This window comes from Oncorhynchus nerka, linkage group LG6, assembly GCF_034236695.1.
Source record: "Oncorhynchus nerka isolate Pitt River linkage group LG6, Oner_Uvic_2.0, whole genome shotgun sequence".
In the NCBI taxonomy this organism is placed as follows: Eukaryota; Metazoa; Chordata; class Actinopteri; order Salmoniformes; family Salmonidae; genus Oncorhynchus; species Oncorhynchus nerka.
In genome coordinates, this window is record NC_088401.1 from 29,239,765 (window position 1) to 29,261,596 (window position 21,832).

The window sequence follows — 21,832 nt, forward strand, 5'->3', positions numbered from 1 at the left end:
CAACATTTAATGAGCCACAATATCCACGCAATAATGTTTGAAGCTTTTATTGCATGGGGTACAAAACAGCTTATGCATCAGCGATGGTGACCTCAACCTCTACACCAGGCTCAATGCTGATTGAGGTGATCTGCTTGACAATCTCAGAGGGACTGTGGAGGTCGATCAAACGCTTGTGGATCCGCATCTGGAAACGATCCCAGGTCTTGGAGCCTTCTCCACAGGGTGTCTTTCTGGTGGTGATGCGCAGAGTCTGAAAGGAGATGAGAAAACAAAATAACACAGGATACTACCCATCAAATGGTGAGGTGAAGTGTCAATCAGTATTTTGACCAAGTTAACACAACGGCATAACTTGAACACCATTCCCCGGAGCCTAATGCCACCTGGTAGAAAACAAACTACCATTTCCCCTCGGCTTACTTAGCCTTAGTGATCGTTTTTTATTGTAATGTCGTCCCCTATTCAATCAGAGCCACCACTGGGGAGTGGGCAGAAAGCGAAGGGTCGTTGATTTGGCATCACCTCAATAGAGACCCAGGGTAGACCACAGATGGGAGTCCCAGGCTGTCAAGGATGCGGGAAGGACCGTTGTATATATCTGGTGTACATACCTTGGTGGGCATACGGACTGGACCCTTCACCTTGAGGTTCTTCTCCTTAGCTCCACGGATAAGGTCTGCACACACTAAGAACATAAGTAAAAGGGCTGCATGTCAAATAAAGGTGTCGACATGCACTTCAACATGCCATCAATGGGTGCACATAGCTCAGAATAGCGTATTATGAATCAGAATGTATCATAGCATCAGCTATGTCATATCAATAATTTATCCTCATAGCCAAAGTTGACAAAGTTAAGGTATTTAAAGTGAAGGTACCCTTTTCCAGAGACTTGACATTGCGGCTGGTGAGGGTGATACGGATGCGATGGATGGCAACCTCAGCCTCAACAGGGGCTTTACCGGTGTCCTTGAACGCCTACAGGTGCAAGGAAAGAATCACGCATGTAAAAAAATATATATTTTTTTTTTACAAAAGAGGGCAACTAAGTTGTGCTTAAAATGTGTCGTCATGGCTCAGAATAGCGTATTATGAATCAGAATTTGTCATAGCTTAAAGCTATGTCATAGCAAGTGTTTATCCTCATAGCCATTGGTGTTGAAGTAATGAACGCATGTATTGTAGCCTATTCTGACGGTTCTCAACCCAAGCTCCAGAAATGAAGCGCGCGATGAAAGAATTTCAGCAACTGCAGCATCCGTGATAGACCCTGCTGTTTCAATGGCCAATTTAAAATGCAAAGACTAACACCATAGTATTAGTTAGTTATTGATTCTAACGTTCACTGAAATATTAACTTACAGCTACATTGTCGTGGTTGTGTGTCAAGTGTAGATGGTTACTACATCTTAAGGCTTTAAAGTACGTTAGCCACGCATTCGTGTCATGCTGTTTGGCATATGGGGAAGCAATAATGAAAGGGAGGGAAATGTCCTGTTGGCTAATAAGCTAACGTCAGTTCGTTAGTTAGCCAACAAGGTAAAGCCAAAAATCAGGAATTGGGTCATACTTCAGTTACTCGACTCATTTAGAAACGACCCAACTATACCTCGTCACATTAAGACAACTCAGAACTAGTTCAACGTTATCTGATTCGACCCATTAAATTGGCAGAAAGCCATCCAAAATGAATAGCTACCTACCCAGCCATCTTCACTGGCTAGTTAGCTAGCAACTACACGTGCAACTGCCCGGATTCAGAGCGACCAACGTTAACATACTGATCATCTATTTACAGTCTCCGCATTGCGAGCTAGCTATATGAAGATGTTTGCGTATAGTTGAAGATATAAAATGTTACCATGTTCTTTATATTCCTGACCGACTTATTCGTAAGTTCCAAGCGAACAGCGGTGAGTCAGGAACGTCAGTTCTTCGCGAAAGGGATTGAGAGAGGCCTGCTTCCGTATATATACACACTACGTCCGGGCACCACGTGACCTTTGTGCCAATAGAATAGCCTGAACACCAAGGAGGCGTATCTGAACCAAATCACCCCTAAAGGACCCGTTCGAATATTTCGAAAGGGCACCCGTCCTCCTCTACTCCCTTGAAGACTTGAATATACCAGATACTTTATTATCCGAGTTTTCTACGAAGTAATGTCATGTCTGTTTCTATGTAATGAAATAATTGACTTTGTGTTTATCCCTGTAAAGTTGTGTACTGTGTATTTTTGTTTGTTTCAAATAAAATCAATCCGTTTTTCCAAGGGACCTAGCTTTCTACCTTCCACCTGAAGAAGCCGGTAGTTTCTCTGTTGTGTAGAGTATGGTGCTGTGGCCAACATGGGTAAACTCTTCTGCCTTGTCTGATATGTGATTATTGCCTGTGTTGCTGCCTGCTATGTAGGGCTGTTGTTGCTTTTTATGTGCTGATGTTTTAACCACCTTCAACTAGCAATTTCATAGCCTAAAATTAGGTAAATGTGCAGCAATGTTGATATTTTTTTCCCTTATGAAAATACAAATGGTTCAATTTTCTTCTGAGACATGACACACCCATTGTATACATTTTGTTGAAGGTTAGGCCATAGATCAGTTAGTTTCTAAGTGTCAGCCTAAACACACAATTACCAAACAAATGATTTCAACATGAGCAAAACAGGTTAATTAAGCTGTTTCTGTTGATGCTGTAGAAGTCATCCCACTCTAATGCTAGTACAATACTAGAAACACCATTCCAGTACGAATCAAGGACGTTTAATGAAATCTCAAATATCTAAACTTTACATACATTTCAAGTGTGTTACATGCACAGACTGCTGCTGACATTAACATTTATTTGACATTGAAACATTATTAAATCCTTTATAAATCAAGTAAACAAGTAAAACAATCTAGTCCACAGAGCAAAACCAACTTCAGTATCAGAAATGTAAATCGTTCAAGAGGTTCTGCGTTTAAAACATGAGTAGATTAGGTAGCATGTGTTATAAATACACTTAAGCAGAATTGGCAGAACAATGGCAGCATCAAACTAATCTGTGGTGTCCCATTTGGGGCTTGCCTTTCACAATTCACTTAAATTCCGTAAGACAATATGGGAGTCTATAACTGGCTGTGCGTAAAAGCTGTGCGTAAATTTTAAAATGTGTAAAAATTTATGGACACAACTGACGGATCATACCATGAATAGGCTGGCTTGAAAATTACAAATAAAAAAGTTAATGTTCGGACCGAATCTTGTCCAGATCTGTGATGACATCTTGAGCGCTTGGTCTCCAGCTTGGCTCACCGCTCCAGCACTTGGACACAATGGATCGGCAAAGGTCCCCATGGTGTGACTTGAAGGACTCATCAGTGACCGACGGGCGTAAATCGTATGCAACTACTGCGTATAAAACATATTGCCTGTCGCCTGTATAGGGCTGCTCTCTGGTGATCATTTGCCAAATAGTGATGCCAAGGGAGTAGATGTCGGATTTTGGAGACACGTCTCCCCCCTTCAACAGCTCAGGCGCTCGGTGGGTGTAAGTGCCCCCGCCAAGACTCATTTGGGGGCTGGGCCGATCCCCCCCGAGCTCCAATTTCAGTGAACAGCCAAAGTCAACAATCTTACACACATCCTCCCGCGAAACCAATACATTGGCAGGTTTGATATCCAAATGAACAATACCATGAGAATGCAAGAACTGAAGACCATGCGCAATGTTTTTGGAAAACGTAATCCACCTGTCCACTTCGAGCGTCTCTGCGCAACCGTAGATGACCTGGTGGAGAGTTCGTTCACCTGCGTATTCCATCACTATTGTGCCAATGTTGTCCCCGTTTTCTAAATTCTCCGGTATACACGTGGTAGCTGCTATAATTCGCACAATGTTCTTATGGCGTAAGTGAGCTGCATTTAGCTCAGCCCAAAAACTTTGCCTGGAGGCGAGTTTATTCTTGACGCATTTCTTCACTTTTTTGACAGCGACAGTCTCCCCAAAGTACACACTTCTGTAAACGGACCCAAACCCCCCAGATCCGATGGGCTGCATGGATTGCAGTTCCTTCCAATCAATGGTGGATGACCATAACCTGGTTGCGACCTTCCCATGGAACCGTTGAGTTGGAATTCGTAGGGTGGAATCGTTGGAATACTTTGCCAGTGGACTGCTGCAAGCTCCAAAATCTAGAGATGGATAAAGGTCTTTAGGCAACAAGCGTGTCAGGGGAATTGGGGATGGCATGTTCGAACCACCTAGTGCGCTTGCTGTAAAACGAGAGATTGCGCGTGTTGCCTGTCTATTCACACAGCTGTCATTAGATCAGTTGATTGCTGGACCAAGAGGTAGCCCTAATGAGGATTTGCCTCTGATTTAAAGTCACAGTCACGTTTTTTGTGGGAGAGACTTCAATCATGTTTGAATAGGTAAATCTTGCTCTCATTAAATGTCATTCATTGAGCACTGTATATGATAGAAATCAAGTGCTGCACGTAAAAATGTCATTGGATGAATATATTTTTTTGTCAGTAACCTTCTTTGTTGATCTGCACATCTAACAGAACCAGTGGCCAAAAGCACAAATTGGTTCAATATGCATAGGCTTATCTTAGAGTAAAATGTATTAATTATATTTGATTTTTGTCTTGAAGACCTTGAATATGACCAAGAAAGTCAATTAAAATATGATAAAATAAGAGGAAATAATTCAAACTCCAGGACAATTCTCATGCACTTGTTTCACTATATAAAACAACATTTCAGCACTCATTTTACACACATACTGACACACACTTAAAAAATGCACCAACAATTGTGGACTTTTTGCATGAATCCTTCTTTTATGTTTATTGAGCTTTCATTACACTGTGTAATAACAGTGGAGTTGAAGACTGCAGCTCTTCTCTCTCATAGCAGCAAGGTAGTATGAAAACAAATCAGGTTACTCAGCCAGATAATAAATAATCTGTCTCTTTGGATGATGTCAATGTTAGAAAATTTATAAAAAGCTGCAGCGTTAATTTCTATTTTACACAACTTATACACAAATATATGAATTATTTTGCCTATATTTATACAAGTACAACAGTAGTTTGTAAAATAGATTTTAAGTAAAATATACATGATTAGCAACATGAGTCCATTCTCACAGGATGGCATTGCAATGAACAACAAAACCAACATGGCTGGAATGCAGTTTGCCTCTGAACAAATCCCTCGCTATAAGTACTACTAGTCCTTTTAAAAAATTGTCCCCTATCGTGGAGTCATTATCTTCTTCATCATCATCTTCACCAAGGTAATCTCAGCCTGATTTTATACTGAGGCAACAAGTGAACACTCTCCCAAGCCCTTTCATGTCAATCGCCAGGATGACAAAGGTTCCCCCATCACACCGCCATACAAAGTGAAGGAGAGAAGCATGTGACATTACAGGCAAGTCCATACAAGGCCACAAATAGTCACAGTACAAAAAAATATATGTATATGAAAACAACCAGGCACACACATGCCAACCATACAACTCAATTTTATATTTTTGTAAAAACAAAACAAAGAACTAGAAAAGAGGTCTGTAGCACCTTAAGGAGCTTTAGAAGTATCCATTAGCAGCTTGATCCAATACCAAAATATTGCAATATTGCAGTGTTTCTTACATACACATTCAACATGGTTCACTGGCACCACTGAAGCTTATAATGAAGGTTGACATGAATTGCTAAAGGTCTGTGTCTCTCACTGAAGAAACCCCTCCAACCAGATACGGAGTCATCCATCAGGGAACAATAAAAGTGTAAAATATTGGGGATAAAAAAGTATATGAAAATATCAGTGTCCCCAAGCACTTGAGCCTTATAAGTTACTCCAATACATTTAGTCAAACCTGTCAATTAAAAAATAATGTTTAAGGCAACCAAGTGTGTTTATTAAGTGTAAATACTGGGATAGCTACATACACTAGCTCTCTGAATACTTTATCAAGGGTTAAAAGTCAAACAAATTGCCAGCATAGATATAGATGGTAAGAAATGTGGCATATTTGAAATGGCAGCAATGATGTGAAAATAGAGTCTTTACTATCCGACAGATAGATCCCTCAATGAGACACACAGAACATTTGTGCAAGTAAAGCAAATGACACTTAATGATAGTAAAACACTGTAAAAATTGTACCTGTAAAAAATAAAACATTTAATATTGTATTTACACGTTAACTTTTTCTAAAGAGCTAAATATGACATCTATACTTTGTAATAAAGGTATTTTAAACAAGAAAAAAAAGTACTGGAGGAAACAAAGGCATAACATTTTCCAAAAGTGCTACGATTATAGAAGAATCTGCCCTATATAGAGGCTTACCAAACATTTGATGTAAAACCACAAACCTTCAAGATACATTGATAGCACTCAACCCCATAACACTTGAAAACATTACACAGGCATTCAGCTTCCCCTTTCAATGACATCCCGTGGCCCTAACTAAAGTGATATTCTTTTCATTTGAGAAATGTTTAAGGAACATGGAGGATTCAAATACGTTTTTTGCCTTATTGGTTATTTTTAACAGAGTAAAACAATGTGAGGTTGCACATTTTTTTTGCGCCAAGGGAAAACACTGCAGTCTAAATGCATGAGCTAAGTAAATACTGTATACCAATTGTTTATTCACACAATTTGAAAGGTTGTGATATACAGTCCAAACTGAGCATAGTCTTTTTTTGAAACATACAAGTTGGAGATAAAGCTGAAGTGGCAACCTAAAGTGGACCTTACTGTAAATGAACAGCCCAGCTACTGTACTTTTTCAGTCATTATAATCAAGCAAATTAATATCCACTCCCATAGGTTACATGAACTTACAGAGTTGGTCTACGTGAGCATTAAAGATTTAGTAGAAATATATCAAAACAGTTCCCCCACTAATGTTTTTAATATAATATATAATTATTTCAATGGGATCTATTTATAAAACTGATTATGGTTTACATTAGAGAATTAAATAGTAAAAACTTGATTCATTCCAATGGATATGCAGTACATTGCTGCTATTGGTCAGAACGCTATAGGCACATTTGCACCCTTGCATGTAATCGGCCCTGCTGTACTGAAATGAACGTGGTTGAAAGGTGTCTGTGAGGTCCTCATCTCCCTTTGAGTGAGGCAAAGACACCTATAAATGGCACGTCTCGAACGAGGGTAACAAAAAAAATACTGTATTAGATATCCATTAAGGTCAAAGGTTGACTTTTACCTGAAGCCAAACCTATATCATCATAGCGTTACATCCCAGGGGTATCAATGTCATTCCTTCGATGATGGGATTGACTTGATCTGGCTACTAAGATCTAGGTTGTAACTGAAAACATCTTCCATACACTATCACTGAACAAAGCAGAAACATAGGCGTTTAGATTTACAGATGCACATGCACACATACATCCACAAGCACACAGTGCCAAGTACACAAGTTCCTAAAGACTGACATTATTCTGGCAGTGACCTAAGCCGTTTCATCTTACATACAGTACCAGTCAAAAGTTGACACACCTACTCATTCAAGGGTTTTTCTTAATTTCTACTATTTTTTACATTGTAGAATAATAGTGAAGACATCAAAACTATGAAATAACACATATGGAAAAATGTAGTAACCAAAAAAGTGTTAAACAAATCAATATATATTTTATATTCTTCAGTAGCCACCCTTTGCCTTGATGACAGCTTTGCACACTCTTGGCATTCTCTCAACCAGCTCCATGAGGTAGTCACCTGGAATGCATTTCCATTAACAGGTGGGCCTTGTTAAAAGTTCATTTGTGGAATTTCCTTCCTTTTTAATGCATTTGAGCCAATTAGTTGTGTTGTGACAAGGTAGGGGTGGTGTACAGAAGATAGCCCTATTTGGTAAAAGACCAAGTCCATATTATTGCAAGAAAAGTTCAAATAAGCAAAGAGAAACGACAGTGCATCCTTACTTTAAGGCATGAAGGTCAGTCAATCCGGAACATTTCAAGAACTTTGAACATTTCTTCAAGTGCAGTCGCAAAAACCATCAAACGCTATGATGAAACTGGCTCTCATGAGGACGGCCACAGGAAAGAAAGACCCAGAGTTACCACTAATGCAGAGGATAAGTTCATTTGAGTTACCCCCGTGTCTTTGTGAGACGCAGAGTAGGTGAACGGATGATCTCCACATGTGTAGTTCCCACCGTGAAGCATGGAAGAGGTGTGATGGTGCTTTGCTGGTGACACTGTCGGATATTTGTTTAGAATTCAAGGCACACTTAACGAGCCCGACTACTACAGCATTCTGCAGCGATACGCCATCCCATCTGGTTTGCACTTAGTGGGACAATAATTTGTTTTTCAACAGGACAATGACCAAACACATCTCCAGGCTGTGTAAGGGCTATTTGACCAAGAAGGAGAGCGATGGAGTGCTGCATCAGATGACCTGGCCTCCACAATCACCCAACCGCAACCCAATTGAGATGGTTTGGAATGAGTTGGAACACAGACAACAAGTGATCAGCATATGGGGAAGTCCTTCAAGACTGTTGGAAAAGCATTCCTGGTGACTACCTCATGGAGCTGGTTGAGAGAATGCCAAGAGTGTGCAAAGCTGTCATCAAGGCAAAGGGTGGCTACTTTGAAGAAACTCAAATATAAAATATATTTTGATATGTTTAACACTTTTTTGCTTACTACATGATTCTATATGTATTATTTCATAGTTTTGATGTCTTCACCATTATTCTACAATGTAGAAAATTGTGAAAATAAAGAAAAACCCTTGAATGAGTAGGTGTGCCCAAACTTTTGACTTGTACTGTAGTTGTTCAGGAACTGTTTGACAGCAGCAGGGTCAGTGTCTCTCAGCACAGTGTTACAGCATCTCGCTCAGAGACAATTCTGGGAATGTCACTTTTTGACCAGACCAGACCGACCAGTCATCCATATTTCATCATTGCTGGGATTTTCCTCTAGTTTCTATATCATACAGCACTATACAACACATCGTACAAAATTGACAAGATCATTTAGAGACACTAAAAACCAAATCCTTCATGAACACTCTTCAACCGTGGCGGCCAAGTATGAACTCCAGCCAAGTTCATATCACGCAGAGGTGTAGAATACAGTACTTTATCTAAACTTTACATACAATGTCAAAACAACTGTTTAAATTGGCGCTAAGGGGCTACTTCAGGGACTGGTAAGCTAAAGTAGCTGTGTTTCTGTCTCAGCATTTGTAGAGAAGCATTTTCTGTACTGAGCTGATATGCTGGTTGCCATTGGTCAGTATACTTATATTTGAGAGGGTTCCTTCTTTGTGAATAGTATAACAAGAGGAATCTGGCTGGCTGTAATATTGTATTTACCTGTTAATAAAAAAAACACAAAATAAAATAAATAAAATAAAAACCAAAATATTGTAATTGTATTATGGGCCTAGAAGATAATCTTGGATTACTGGATATTGACTTGAAATGTAAAGTTGGGACATCCCTTTGCTCTGAGTGAAGGAACAATGTGTCACATATTACATTAAAAGTGCTTTTGCATTCACTACTCTGAATGTCTGCATGTGTGAGGCACAAATCTCCCATTCACACATTCAGACATGACAAATCCATCGCACCACCTATGATGAGTTGTAACAGGCAGTTCGGTTCTGACCACTCTACACAGCCTCCCAGATTTTCTGCGTGAGAGTCCTCTCCTCTGCAATCACATACTAGCCCTAGGCTCACACAAACCTTAGCATACTCATACAAAGTGTCCAGATACCTGTTTAAAGATACCCATCTAGCTTTTCAAACTGCACAATGGACATATTTCTCTTTGCAACTGGTGGTTCTACTACACTGTTTCCTGCAGATTGAATATTGCTAACATTATCCTTGATTTGATGCATGGTTTGCCTGACGACTCAAACGGAATTCTTCCGCTGCTCTATGTTCGCTACATACTTCAGTCTGAGACTGCCATCGTTGAAGTTGTTTGTGGTGACAAAATGAGGGCTGTTGTACGAAACAATATCATCAGCAATTGGATCATCTTTAACCAATCAGAGTATCAAAGCCAATGACCAATTTTCGAAACGCCGCTTTACTCACGTGTGTTCTGGCTCTGGCCCATCCCATCCGTTTCTGGGACAATCAGAACAGTTAGAATAAGTTTGCGTTCTAGAAACCGACGGGGAGGTGCTCAGGCCAATAGCGTTTGACTGGAGCTAGGTGTTTGGGTAGCCAGGCAATGATTGAGTTAAAGCTCCCCAAACTATTTCTAACCTCATATCCGGTACTAAAACCGGTAGAATGAGGAAAGACAAAATTGACCCTAGTTATGTGGCAGTGCTTTAATGTTGTTTCTACTGTCTGGTTCCATTTCGGTCCTTTAGCAATTTTGACCAAGGGGTATGAAGCAGCGAAGGGCTAGGGGCCGAAATGGAATCAGGCCTACGATTACATTCTTGCCATAACAATTGTATATTATCTTGTCCCTTTTATATGAAATCAAATGAAATGAGGACGAACAACTTAGTCTATCTATAGCTGAGTTATCCCATCGGCCTATAGGGGAACTACTAGGCAGCAGCAACATTTACAACCATCAGCGATACCATGACACTATTCTGCCTGGCAACTCAGTCGATATTTGGTGGACTTTGGTTTTGATGGGGAACAGGGATGATTCTCACACTACATTCCACAAGGAGCATTTCAGTACCTTATGTCTAAAAACATATGATTGCATTGGCTATAAATCTTAAAACAAAACAAAGAGATAAAGACATTTTTTTTTAAATGGTTAGCGGTGAGGACATTCAACATCACACAAAAGTACAAAGTTCTATATGAAAATATGGTTAAATCGACATACTAGGTTCAATCTACTCCAAGGCAAAGGGGGTTAAGAATATAGATTGGTAGAAATACAACACTGCAATCACATTCCTAAATAAATTCCTCTATGTAAAACTCCAAAACTCTAGTTATGTTTAATTGTTGTTTGAACTAAAATGGACTGTGTTGGTCATGAACATTATAGTGGTGAATTTGCAAGGGCGGTGAAGATATAGTATTGTTGACACGAACCACATGAAATGTCAACCATTATCCCATGGCTTGAGCTATGTGGTTGAGCCAAACGACTTGTGTATGTGGTATATGTCAGTGCTGATACACACCCATACATCTAATATACTGTATCTGTATGTGTAGAATCCCGTAACTTTTGAACAGAAGTGCTATTACGTCGTAGTTTTGTGCAGACATGTTCAAAAATGTGTTGGCATGAAAATAATAATTTGCAGAATATAATTTTTTATCAGCCTGTGTGTGTTTACTGTACGTGTGTAAGTGTGTGTGCATGTGTGTGTTGTGTTGTGTCACTGGAAGGCCTGGTGAAAGCGGGGCAGTGTGGTGGTTGTGCTCAGGTTAGAGGTGTAGGAGGAGGAGAGGCTGTGGAGGGGGCTTACATCCTCCCCGCTCCCTGTCACCTCATGAGAATCCAGGGGCTGGGGCGGAAGCTGGACGAGAGACAGTACCTCCTCTGGCGGAAAGGAGACCCCGCCTAGACCCCCACCGGCTGTCACCTGGTGCCCATAAGGAGGGCTGTTCAAGGGCAGGAAGTTGAAGAGCTGTGAGAAATCGAGCAATGAGGAGGAAGCCAGCGACTCGCCCGCTGCCCCCGAGATTTTGGACAGAGATGCCTCGTCAGACGAGGTCTCATCCAACGAGCCCACCTGGGAGTCTAACTCCAGTTTGGAGGCGGAGGATAGCTGAGCCCCCTCGGCCGAGGAGGACGGCATGCCGCTCTGCAGTTCCATCAGATATGTCTCCAGTTCTCCCTTTAGATGTTGCTCCCTCTCCAGAGTGGAGACGGAGTATGAGGTAAGATTAGAGCCCAGCTGGTACTTTAGGGGGAAGGGGTGTGGGGGGTTGGGCTCTGTGTCCAGGGGGCATGGTGGGGCAGTGGTGCTGTGGCAGCAGAGGGCCACCGTACAGGTTGAGCTGGAGCTGCCTGTGTGGCGTCGACATGGTGGCCAGCTCGCCCTTGACACCTCCGGCTAGCCCGCAGGAAAAGGGTGAGTCCAGCGAATCGGCCGGCTCCGTCTTGACCCTCAGCAGCTCACGGGCGTGGCTCTTCTTCATGTGGCGCGTTAGGTGGTCCTTCCTGCCAAAGCGCTGGGCGCAGTACTGGCACAGGAAGTCCTTGCGGCCTGTGTGCACCACCATGTGGCGGCGCACGTCCTTGCGTGTGTAGAAGCGGCGCTCACAGTGCTCGCACCGATGCTTCTTCTCTTTGGTGCCGCCCGAGGACTTGCCGGCGTGGGTCTTAAGGTGCTCCAGGAGAAGGCCGGTGCTGGCGAACGGCTGAAGGCACACCTGGCAGGTGAGGTCTCCACTGTTGGCCGCATGAAGGGCCAGGTGACGCTTGAAGCCCAGCTTGGTGTTGTAGCTCTTGCCGCACTCCTGGCAGGCGAAGGCCTCCTTGTTGGGGTCGTGAGTGTGCAGGTGGTTCTTCAAGTGATCCTTGCGGTGGAACATTTTCTCACAGTACGTACACTTGTGGGTTTTCTCTGACGAGTGTGTCGCCATATGCCTTTGAACACAGATGACAATCCAGCAACATTTTATATTACAGCAATAACTCTTAGTACTTATGTAGGCATGCTAGTCAGGACACATACGTGTGATTTTAAAACTTAAATAATACATGAATGTATACAATGACAGACTACTAAAGATAACAACTACATATTACAGTAAGTGTTGTACATATGAATACAGTATGGCCTACTAGAAGATAACAGGAGCTTGTTCTGTTACCGTTGCAGCTTGTATTTGGAGACAAAGGCCTTGGTGCAGTCCTGATGGGAGCACCGGTACGGTCTCTCTCCTGTGTGTGAGTAGGAGTGCACCTTTAGCTTCTCCACGCTGTTGAAAGCCTTCTCGCACAGCTGACAGGGGAAGTTCTTCCTGGGCTTGCCCCCCTCCGCTCTCTTGCGCCTCCCTGTGGCCGCCGCGAGCCTGGCTTTATCCGGAACGTGGTCTAAGTGCCCCTGGGTTCCCGTGGCCATGGCACCCTAGGGCAGCGCGGCTGGTTGGACAAGGACGCGGTGCCCACCTACTGTCAACGACGCTTGTTCTCTCTCCAGTTTTATTTGCTCAACACCGCCAGGACTCAGGCACCTGAAGATGTGTGCGAGGGAGAGGGGGAGGGAAAAAGGTTCATGTTCTCATTCAAAAGCGTAAGAAGAGTTCTACTGCAATTCCATATCATTCTACAAGTAGGAGAATACATTTATAAGTTGTATTATAGACCAGTATTGTACGGGCCATTCATAGGTTACATTTATGAGATTGAAAATCCAGATCAAATCCAGTCATAGAAAAAAAAGTAATAAGGCCATTGTGTTTAAATATGGCATTCAATCTTTCTTGATCCTATATTTCTCCACTATCGGGACCTGATTCAAAAGACCTCCAGTGTAACATTCCCGCAACAACAGGAGCGCAGCTTCTGCCAAACCCGCATGGCTAATTACCCATGTCCTCTCAAGCTGGATCATCCCGGAGCAGCTAGTCTCGACTCTCGATGCAAGCCGAGAAGGGAAGTGTGCAGGAAACAGGGTGTAAAGGAAGTGCACAGGAGCTCCCATTAAAGAATATGGGGAGAGCCTACATGTTTTGTAATGTACACAATTATTGAAGGGGGTTATTAATGCCAAGCTCAGGCGTGTTAAGGCAGGCATCCATAGCTCGATAGTTATGTCTTTAGATAGAGCTAATGCTTTGTTCCTTTTTTTCTTGCTCTACGCTATTACAATACATAGGTCGTGTTGTGTGAAAGGGATTTTTCTGAAGCTATATGTATGGTAAAGGCCTTGTAAGCCTACCACTCTGGAGCTTTGCTTAAAAACTCTCGAGGCGGCACATTAAACCATCTTCGTTTGGACAACAGTCTGAGCAGCCTTACACAATGAATGATAAGGTGAGCAAATCATACTGAAAAGTGATTTGGTTGCGATACACGTAGTCACAAAAACATGTATCATAATGCTATTTTAAAAAATTGAGATTTTCTGGCCGTTAACCTTATTCTTTCAAATGTTACGAAATAAAAATAAAAAAACACTTTCTGATCTACTGATTATCAAAACCATTTCTAGTGATCTGTATTCACAATGCACAATTCTATAAACTGACAAATGAAAGCAGTTACAAATCAGGTATTTAGAATTTCAACAGGGTTTACACATTGATGTCTGGATTGATTTTAAAACTGCAAATCATCTCAACATGACCATGCTTCTCATTAAGACAAAACATTGTTCTTAATGCAACATTAAAACAAACGTTTTGTCTCTTTCTCAACCGTCTCACTAACTGTCTAACAACATTACTTTATAGACATATATTCGATCATTTATGTTAGATACGGGCAATTCCACTGTAGCAGAGTGACACTTTAAAATGTATATCAAACAAAACCCAATGATTGCAAAGTTAAATGAACCATACATCTCTATGCACAAGGACTTATTTGAACAATTTCCACATTTACTTGAGGAACAGTGCAGATGCAACGTTTGGTAACAGAATGACTGTATCTCTGACACTATTCTCTGGATATTCATACACAGAAAAAACATCTGAAAATACATCATCCAATTGTATTTGATACACCTTACATTGGTGAGCATTTCAGCTATAGCCCCATTGGAGTACTCCAAATTCAAACATGAGCCAATGTTTGACATTTTACATAAAACCTAGACAATACCAGAGGCCATCTGCCTTGAAAAAGACACTCATTCCAAAAGAGCCTGGATTACTAGAATAGGTCAATTAAAATGTGATTTTTGTTGTTGTCTTCTGATGTGAACAGATGAAAAAGACACTACATCAATAATGTAAAGATATAAAGTATATCAAATGCTCTATGAATATTACAACTTTAAAGCCAATTTAATCATTTATTTCCAAAATGCTATATCCACCAATTTTGTCATATTTTTGTTTTTTCATCAGAAATGATTGCTTATGGGTACCTCCATGTGTGTGTAAAATATTACTGATCTCAGATTTTGTATAATAGATTTGAGATGTTTATGAAGATGTTTTATGTTTTGGGCAAAACGCTAAATATCCATTGTTGAGCTGGAATGGGATGTTCATATCCTGTATATTCGACTGTGATGTGTGGTTGTCTCACCTAGCTATCTTAAGATGAATGCACTTACTGTAAGTCGCTCTGCATAAAAGCATCTGCTAAATGACTAAAATGTCAAATGTAAATGTTTTACATAGAGATATCATATTACTGTATTGAATTATCATATATTTTTTAATATTGACATCACAAAAGTATCATTTCTTCAGTTCGTTACTAAAAAAATAGTTATTTGTTACATTTGACTGAAAAACCTTGCAGTAGGCTACTACCTATTTCTCTGAGAGTGAGGCGGATATTTGGCATTTTGCAAACAAACATGACTATTTGTCTCTCTGAAAAGAAACCATCAAGTGATAGATTTGAGAAGAAAAAAAACATGTCTGTCATTGAACAACCCTATGCCATGATTAGATAATGAAAAAACACACCAATCTCTTCGATTTAGTTACACAATAAAAGCCACTTTAACCAACATTTCTGAAAATTGCTATGTAGCAGTTTAGAATGAAACTCTTCAATTGTTGATTCCATTCGACCTTATACCAATAATAAAATGTAACCTAATTTGTTTAATGTAACTGTACAGTTTTATAAGATCTAATCAAAAACTAGTATTATCCCCAAATCTAAGACATAAAAAAGTTGCTGTGTTTCAATGCAACAAACAAGTGTTTTAATGCAACAGATTCATCTTATTTAGATACATTTCACATTAAAAATGTTATAGAAACAAAGTTACTTTTTTCCCTCAACATCTTCTGGTGCAAATGCTTCTAGAATAAAAACTTTATTAAAATATATAAAACAAACAAAAGTTTTATCTGTAATACAATATAATGCACCCCAAAATGAATGCATATAGTCAAGTTATTACATTATGAATAGCCAAATATGTGGACCACAGTTAGCCTAACTCAGATTATAAGAATGCAGTGATTTGCACAGACTTCAGTGACATTACGTAACAATATATATTTAGCATTTCATTTAAAGTTTTTTTTTTTTTTTTTAACGGCTGCATCTGACATGTTTACAGTCATGTAAATGCCAATCGAACCCGGTCAAAAAAATATAAAACGAGGAGAAGGCAGGGGAAAGACTTTCTCTTTAAGATGCAAAACTTGTCACCATGTGAAAACCAATTTAGGAGGGCAAAGCACACACTTCAAAATGTTTTGCATCTGGCTATTCACCATATAAGCCAAATAGTTATGACATAGGAGACAACATCGACATATTGGCTGAACATGCACAATAGGAAATCCATAGCGCAATTGTGACATTCAAGAGAAACCTCCTCAAAACGGCCAATAGCCTACATGACTGTAAAACCTAAGCCAAACAGCAGTGTGAACCCATCTCGAGTTCACTTGTAGAGGTTCTGCCATGTTGCTATAGGCTCCTCGTGCGTCCTATAGCCATGAGCAGCACCAGTCAGATAGCAGGGGCTCAATGCTATGGCTAACAATAACCTGGGAATAGCTTTATACACGACACAAAAAAACAGATAGCCTACTATATCAGTGCATCATACATGCAATGCTACTGATCATCATGTCCAATCTGAATTTGATAATATAAGCAACCTGCAAATATAAACATTTTAATTAATCGCATCAAAGTCAATGGGACGTGATTTTGATGTAACATAGCAGCAGCTTGTAACATCATCCAATGCATGTTGTTAAACTTAGTATAACTCTCTGTACAAAATAGACGGACATGAACACATGCATAAGCAAATGTTTAGCATCGCCTAATTAGTTTGCCCGCAGTTCTCCCTCCATTTTGGTTGTTTATGGTATTGACAAGCAACTTCTTCTCTTCGATACTTGTCTATTTAAACTAACCCAAAGTTGCACTGTCATCTCTGATTTTAGTAAAATACGTGTTCTGTCTATAGGGCCTACATTCTTGATGAAAACATGACATAATACAGAGATAATAAAATCACAATTCACATATTAAATTGCGTATTTTCAAGTTTCGGCAAAATGCTTCTATCGATAAGGGCATGTTTACAGTGTTTTCTGGTGTAGCCTTCATGTGAGTAAAAATAAAAACAGTATGCGCACAGCATGCATTTCTAAATAATTTTGATATATTTAAGTGCGCGTGTGTTCCCGTCGGCTGTCCTCGCAGCACTGTTGTTATTATATTCAGGAAAAACGTAAACGAAACAAAATTGCTAAACTTTTCTTAACTTTTCTCAACTCAACTGTTTTCCATGGTTGTTGACATTCACTATTACGCAACGTGACATGCCTAGCGCTAATGACACAATTTATTTAAATTTTCTTAATATTTCTGTCTTCCTTTGGTTTCCTCTGAGGTCCCAAACTGGGTGCTGATTAACACAAACTTTTTTCCCTAGCTCACCCCTCTCTCATAATTTGAATAACCCCGATATTTTAATTCAAGAACTCCGTAACAATTTACTTAAATTACGCCAAACTCACCCCAGGAGCCTTAACATCCTTTCTACGGAGTTTTTCTTGACTTTCAACTATTTTCCGAATTTTTTATAATTTTTTTCTCATATTTTTTGCTAGACGCGGCGGGCCTGAAAATTGTTTGCTTTCCCCTCTTTCCAGCAGCCATTGTGTATGCGCTGCGATGCAACCAAACATACATTTTGGCCACGCCTACTCAATATCCCTCCCACCTCTTATTTTTGATTTGTGTAACGTCTTGTCACTTTTATATTTCAGTGTCATTGTTTGTCCCTTTTAATAAAGTTCAATTTTCGGACTCGCTAGTGATACTGTCAATCGCATTGACTTCATTTTGGTTTTATTTATAACAATAGGTGGACTAAGAATGTCATTAGAACCGTCCTATTGGCGTATCGACCTGTCAGTTTACTGAAAAGTACCCTGTCGTCGTTTCTGTATTTTGTCCTGTTGGTCAGTTTTGCTGTCAGTTTGTTGCAGACGTCATGAACATCGTAGTGCGATGTTATTAAATGACGTTCGAACTGACATGAGGGAATAGATGCACAAGTATTCAACCAAGATTTCCACATAACATCAAGAAAAGTAAGTGCGGAACACGGTGGGCAGTCATGTAGATTTGACCAAAGTCGAAGCGCAGTGATTTGCGAAAGTTTCGCTGTCGCGTGAAAATATCATTATCAAACAATTCGACTTCCTGGCTGGCTAGCTAGAGCTACGCTAGCTGCGGCACTATCATACATCTTTGGGGAGAGTCAGGCACAACTTTTGAGGTAACCTTTTGCCTTTGCAGTGTCGCTTTTGTGACATCGGTTAGCAGAAAGCGTCGTTAGCCCTCTTGCGGGCTTAATGTTTTATTAGTTAGCTGCTATAGTTGCAGTAGGTAGCTCACTCATTCGAAGGTCAATGACAAAGATGATCTATTATATTGACAAGATAGTCGAGTGATGGCACTAACAATGGAAATATTTCCACGAAGATGGAAGGTAGGCGAGATCAGGTGGGACCATTCCAGCCAATTAGAGGGCAGATATGCTTGTGAACAGGCACAACTCCGATTTAAAGTTTTTTTTTTTTGCCAAAATGCCACGTGCGTCCACTGTCAGTGCATTCGTAACAACATAACCAGTACATAACTTATATCACATCAAATAAACCTCAAGTAGGAAATGAGCGATTACATTTTTTTGTTTAACAAATTCGTCACCGACTCTCATACAAAAAAAAATACTTCGTGGTCTTATTTCTTGGACAGATTTTGAGCGCCGTAAACGCTCTCGCTTCGCCTTCTCTGACGTTCATCCATGTAGCTCGAGCAACAACGTTATAAAGTGCAGCTATGAGTTTGCTGTTCCTGAAATTATGGTAACTTTTTTTTGTACCTGATATTTATCTAGTCATTGTTGCCGCACTTGAGAATACATAGGTCAATGGGTCCATCCCTGACCTTGTATGTTTTATTGTAGCCAACCGTGATCATATAAATTGTTTAATTGCACGACACAATGTATCGACTTCAATGTATTGCACATGTTTGTTTTTCAGCGACGCAGCAAGAAATGGACAAAAACGTGCGCAAGCTTCGAAGTAAAGATATAAACCCATGCATTGAAGTATGTATTAGTATGCAGGCTACATGTTTGAATGAGATTATGCCTACTACATTTGAGATCTATACTGGTTTGAATGTTAATGTAATTTCTATCAAATTGAACCACATGACTTTACTCTTTTCCAGGAAAGTGATGGTTCTCAGAAATGTTTGGATGCCAATAACTATGATAAGAACATGTGTTCTGCATATTTTCTGAGATACAAAAACTGCAGAAAATACTGGGTGAGTATGCATTGGCGCAATCCATGAATGCCAATCTAATGTGCCTAATGCAGTGAGAGATCTCAAATAGATATTAAGTATTGCATGTAGGCCAACATGAGGCAAAGATGAAAATTTTAAATTTACAGGTTGTCCGAAGGCAATGTTTAATATTAAAACATACTCAAATCACCTCAAACTAAAATTGGAAGGACTAGCAGAATGACTCACTGCATTCAAAGCTCGCCCCCTGTTGAGTTATTCTGTGCCAGTCTTTAAACTATGGAATCAGCTTAATTGATTAGCACCTGCTGAAGAGGCCACTTCTTTTTTCCTTAAAGTTTACCCCCAATTTCGATCTTGTCTCATCGTTGCAACTCCCCAAAGGCCTCGGGAGGCGACGGTTGAGTCATGCGTCCTCCAAGACGTGACCTGCCAAACCGCAGTTCTTAACATCCGCCCGCTTAACCCGGAAGCCAGCCGCACTAATGTGTCGAAGGAAACACTGTTCAGCTGATTAGAGGTCAGCCTGCAGGCGCCTGGCCCGCCACAAGGAGTCACTAGAGCGTAATGAGCCAAGTAAAGACCCTCCGGCCAAACCATCACCTAACCCGGAAGACGCTGGGCCAATTGTGCACTACCCTATGGGACTCCTGATCAGTCGGTTGTGATACAGCCCGGGATCAAACCCTGATCTGTGGTGACTCCTCTAGCACTGTGATGCAATGCCTCCCGAGTGGCGCAGCGGTCTAAGGCAAGAGCCCACCCCTTAACGAGCCTCTGTCTACGTCAACTGGGTTGAGATGGGGATTTGCAGTGGCTGTGTTCCAGGACACCCACATTGGAGTCTTGGGAATGTAGCCATTTGCACGGAGCTGCCCTACAAAATTATTGGTAATGTTCTGGTTTTGTTCATCTATCCATCTGCATTATAATATGTACTTCATTGTCTATTAACTTTCAGAGATTGGAAATACTCTTATGTTCACACCCCCCGCGCCCTTGAAGCAATTGTAAGGGGTTAGGTGACTTGTTCAAGGGCAAAACATCAGGCACCCATTTTTTTATATTTTTTTAATCAGTTGGGATTTGAACTCTTAAACGCTAGGCTGCGTGCCGCCCCTAACAGTCCCGAATCAGTGCGTATCACAGGGCCTATGGACTTAAATTGACGTGATTCCAATTTACATTTAAGTCATTTAGCAGACGCTCTTATCCAGAGCGACTTACAAATTGGATGTTTTCTGTTCTTTTTTTCAGCACAACCTCATGGTGAATAGGAGACGAGACGGCGTGAAGCCTGACATGCCCACTGCTGAGGAGCGCCAGGAGATTCTAGCTGCCATTGGAGGCAAGCCCTATTGAGGCAGTGGCAAGACCAGTAGAAGGAAACACTGGAGTGGGGTGTAGACCATACTTTCCAGTAAAGCTCTTGGTCAGACACCTTCTTTATGAAGGTCTGAGAGCTCCTCCACACACCTCACCATTATGATGCTGACCGTGCCCCAAGAGGTGCCTCTGCGGCACTGTGTGCTGCTAGCCACTAAAGGTTGATGGTGGCGTTGAAACCTGTCAAGTACCGATATCAATGATCAAATCACTACAGTATGACTAATGCTGTAATCTGGCAATGAATGTGCATAGCTGGTTAGTATGAGTGGAGCTATATGGAAAAGCACTTCAAGTTGCCTTCATGAATCAAATGTTTTTAATAATCTTTAAAGAAAGAACTGGAAAGACTATGGACTTACTCACCTTTATTTGCAAGCCTTGCCAGCATCACTGAAAATAAACTGAATCTGTGTTTGTAAAATTATTTTATTTGGTGTACTTTTTCACAATCGCGTAAAAGCATTTTTTGTTTTTAAAATAAGCATTGTGTGCAGGATTCATTCATCGGTTCACAATCTGTCCTTGTATTCAATGCATAGGCTGGGTTGCTCATAGTTTTGGAGACTCCATTGCTATACATAATAGGAAATAAGGTGAATACAATGGCGGAACACCACTGATATGAACGTATAGCCTCAATCCACACAAGCTCTATAATGGAAGGTGACCATGTTGGAGATGATTTACTTGGAACCCAACTTCACTCTGAATGTCAGCAATATTGTACAAAATCATACGAGTCCCCATTACTTAGAGATTTCTCGATATTGTACATGGTATGACACTGATGGGATTGAATTAGAATTCCGTGCAGTAGTATTTACTCATTGCCGGAAACAGTTAACGTATTTCTCTTCGGGTGAACATTTTGTTTTAATATTCTGAAATAAAGACTACAATTCATTTTGTATTCGCTGATGACATTTGTATTTAAAGTTTTGCAAAAGGTGGTATATGATATGCAAGTCAGGTACAAAGACAAGAAAAT

At 40.6% G+C, this 21,832-nt stretch overlaps 4 protein-coding genes across 6 annotated transcripts; 1 reads left to right on the top strand and 3 right to left on the bottom strand.

Annotated features, from left to right (window-relative positions):
* Nucleotides 1-31: 31 nt before the first annotated feature.
* On the bottom strand, nt 32-1,973 carry rps20 (ribosomal protein S20). The gene is made up of 4 exons (XM_029661301.2): nt 1,865-1,973; nt 882-981; nt 615-688; nt 32-253 (listed from the first exon to the last, which is right to left on the bottom strand). The coding sequence occupies exons 1-4, from the start codon at nt 1,865-1,867 to the stop codon at nt 71-73; spliced, it is 360 nt and encodes a 119-aa protein (XP_029517161.1). The 5' UTR covers nt 1,868-1,973; the 3' UTR covers nt 32-70.
* Nucleotides 1,974-2,726: 753 nt separating this feature from the next.
* mos (v-mos Moloney murine sarcoma viral oncogene homolog) lies at nt 2,727-4,332 on the bottom strand. Its single transcript, XM_029662708.2, has one exon. It carries the CDS (start codon nt 4,235-4,237, stop codon nt 3,230-3,232), a length of 1,008 nt encoding a protein of 335 aa, XP_029518568.1. The 5' UTR covers nt 4,238-4,332; the 3' UTR covers nt 2,727-3,229.
* A 473-nt stretch (nt 4,333-4,805) lies between these two features.
* plag1 (pleiomorphic adenoma gene 1) lies at nt 4,806-17,770 on the bottom strand. The gene is given in 4 exon segments (XM_029661302.2): nt 4,806-11,960; nt 11,962-12,606; nt 12,834-13,196; nt 17,643-17,770. Coding segments are annotated over 3 exon segments (1,467 nt in total). The 5' UTR covers nt 13,085-13,196; nt 17,643-17,770; the 3' UTR covers nt 4,806-11,389.
* Nucleotides 17,771-18,098: 328 nt separating this feature from the next.
* chchd7 (coiled-coil-helix-coiled-coil-helix domain containing 7) lies at nt 18,099-21,747 on the top strand. Of its 3 annotated transcripts, none has more exons than XM_029661305.2 (4): nt 18,099-18,221; nt 19,182-19,249; nt 19,375-19,473; nt 20,713-21,747. In XM_029661305.2, the coding sequence occupies exons 2-4, from the start codon at nt 19,196-19,198 to the stop codon at nt 20,815-20,817; spliced, it is 258 nt and encodes an 85-aa protein (XP_029517165.1). In that variant the 5' UTR covers nt 18,099-18,221; nt 19,182-19,195; the 3' UTR covers nt 20,818-21,747. The 3 variants fall into 3 exon arrangements, with proteins under 3 accessions (XP_029517165.1, XP_029517168.1, XP_029517167.1); XM_029661308.2 differs by lacking the exon at nt 18,099-18,221 and adding an exon at nt 18,228-18,409; XM_029661307.2 differs by lacking the exon at nt 18,099-18,221 and adding an exon at nt 18,432-19,001.
* Nucleotides 21,748-21,832: the final 85 nt, after the last annotated feature.

What these genes read in the sequence shown, in the direction of transcription:
- rps20 (XM_029661301.2), bottom strand. An exon ending in TGTCAAGTCTCTGGAAAAGG is followed by an intron (nt 689 to 881) that starts GTACCTTCACTT and finishes TTATGTTCTTAG; the next exon opens with TGTGTGCAGACCTTATCCGT. An exon ending in CAGTCCGTATGCCCACCAAG is followed by an intron (nt 254 to 614) that starts GTATGTACACCA and finishes ATCTCCTTTCAG; the next exon opens with ACTCTGCGCATCACCACCAG.
- mos (XM_029662708.2), bottom strand. Translation starts at nt 4,237, where the DNA reads ATGCCATCCCCAATTCCCCTGACACGCTTGTTGCCTAAAGACCTTTAT.
- chchd7 (XM_029661305.2), top strand. Translation starts at nt 19,196, where the DNA reads ATGGACAAAAACGTGCGCAAGCTTCGAAGTAAAGATATAAACCCATGC. An exon ending in ATATAAACCCATGCATTGAA is followed by an intron (nt 19,250 to 19,374) that starts GTATGTATTAGT and finishes ACTCTTTTCCAG; the next exon opens with GAAAGTGATGGTTCTCAGAA. An exon ending in AAAACTGCAGAAAATACTGG is followed by an intron (nt 19,474 to 20,712) that starts GTGAGTATGCAT and finishes TCTTTTTTTCAG; the next exon opens with CACAACCTCATGGTGAATAG.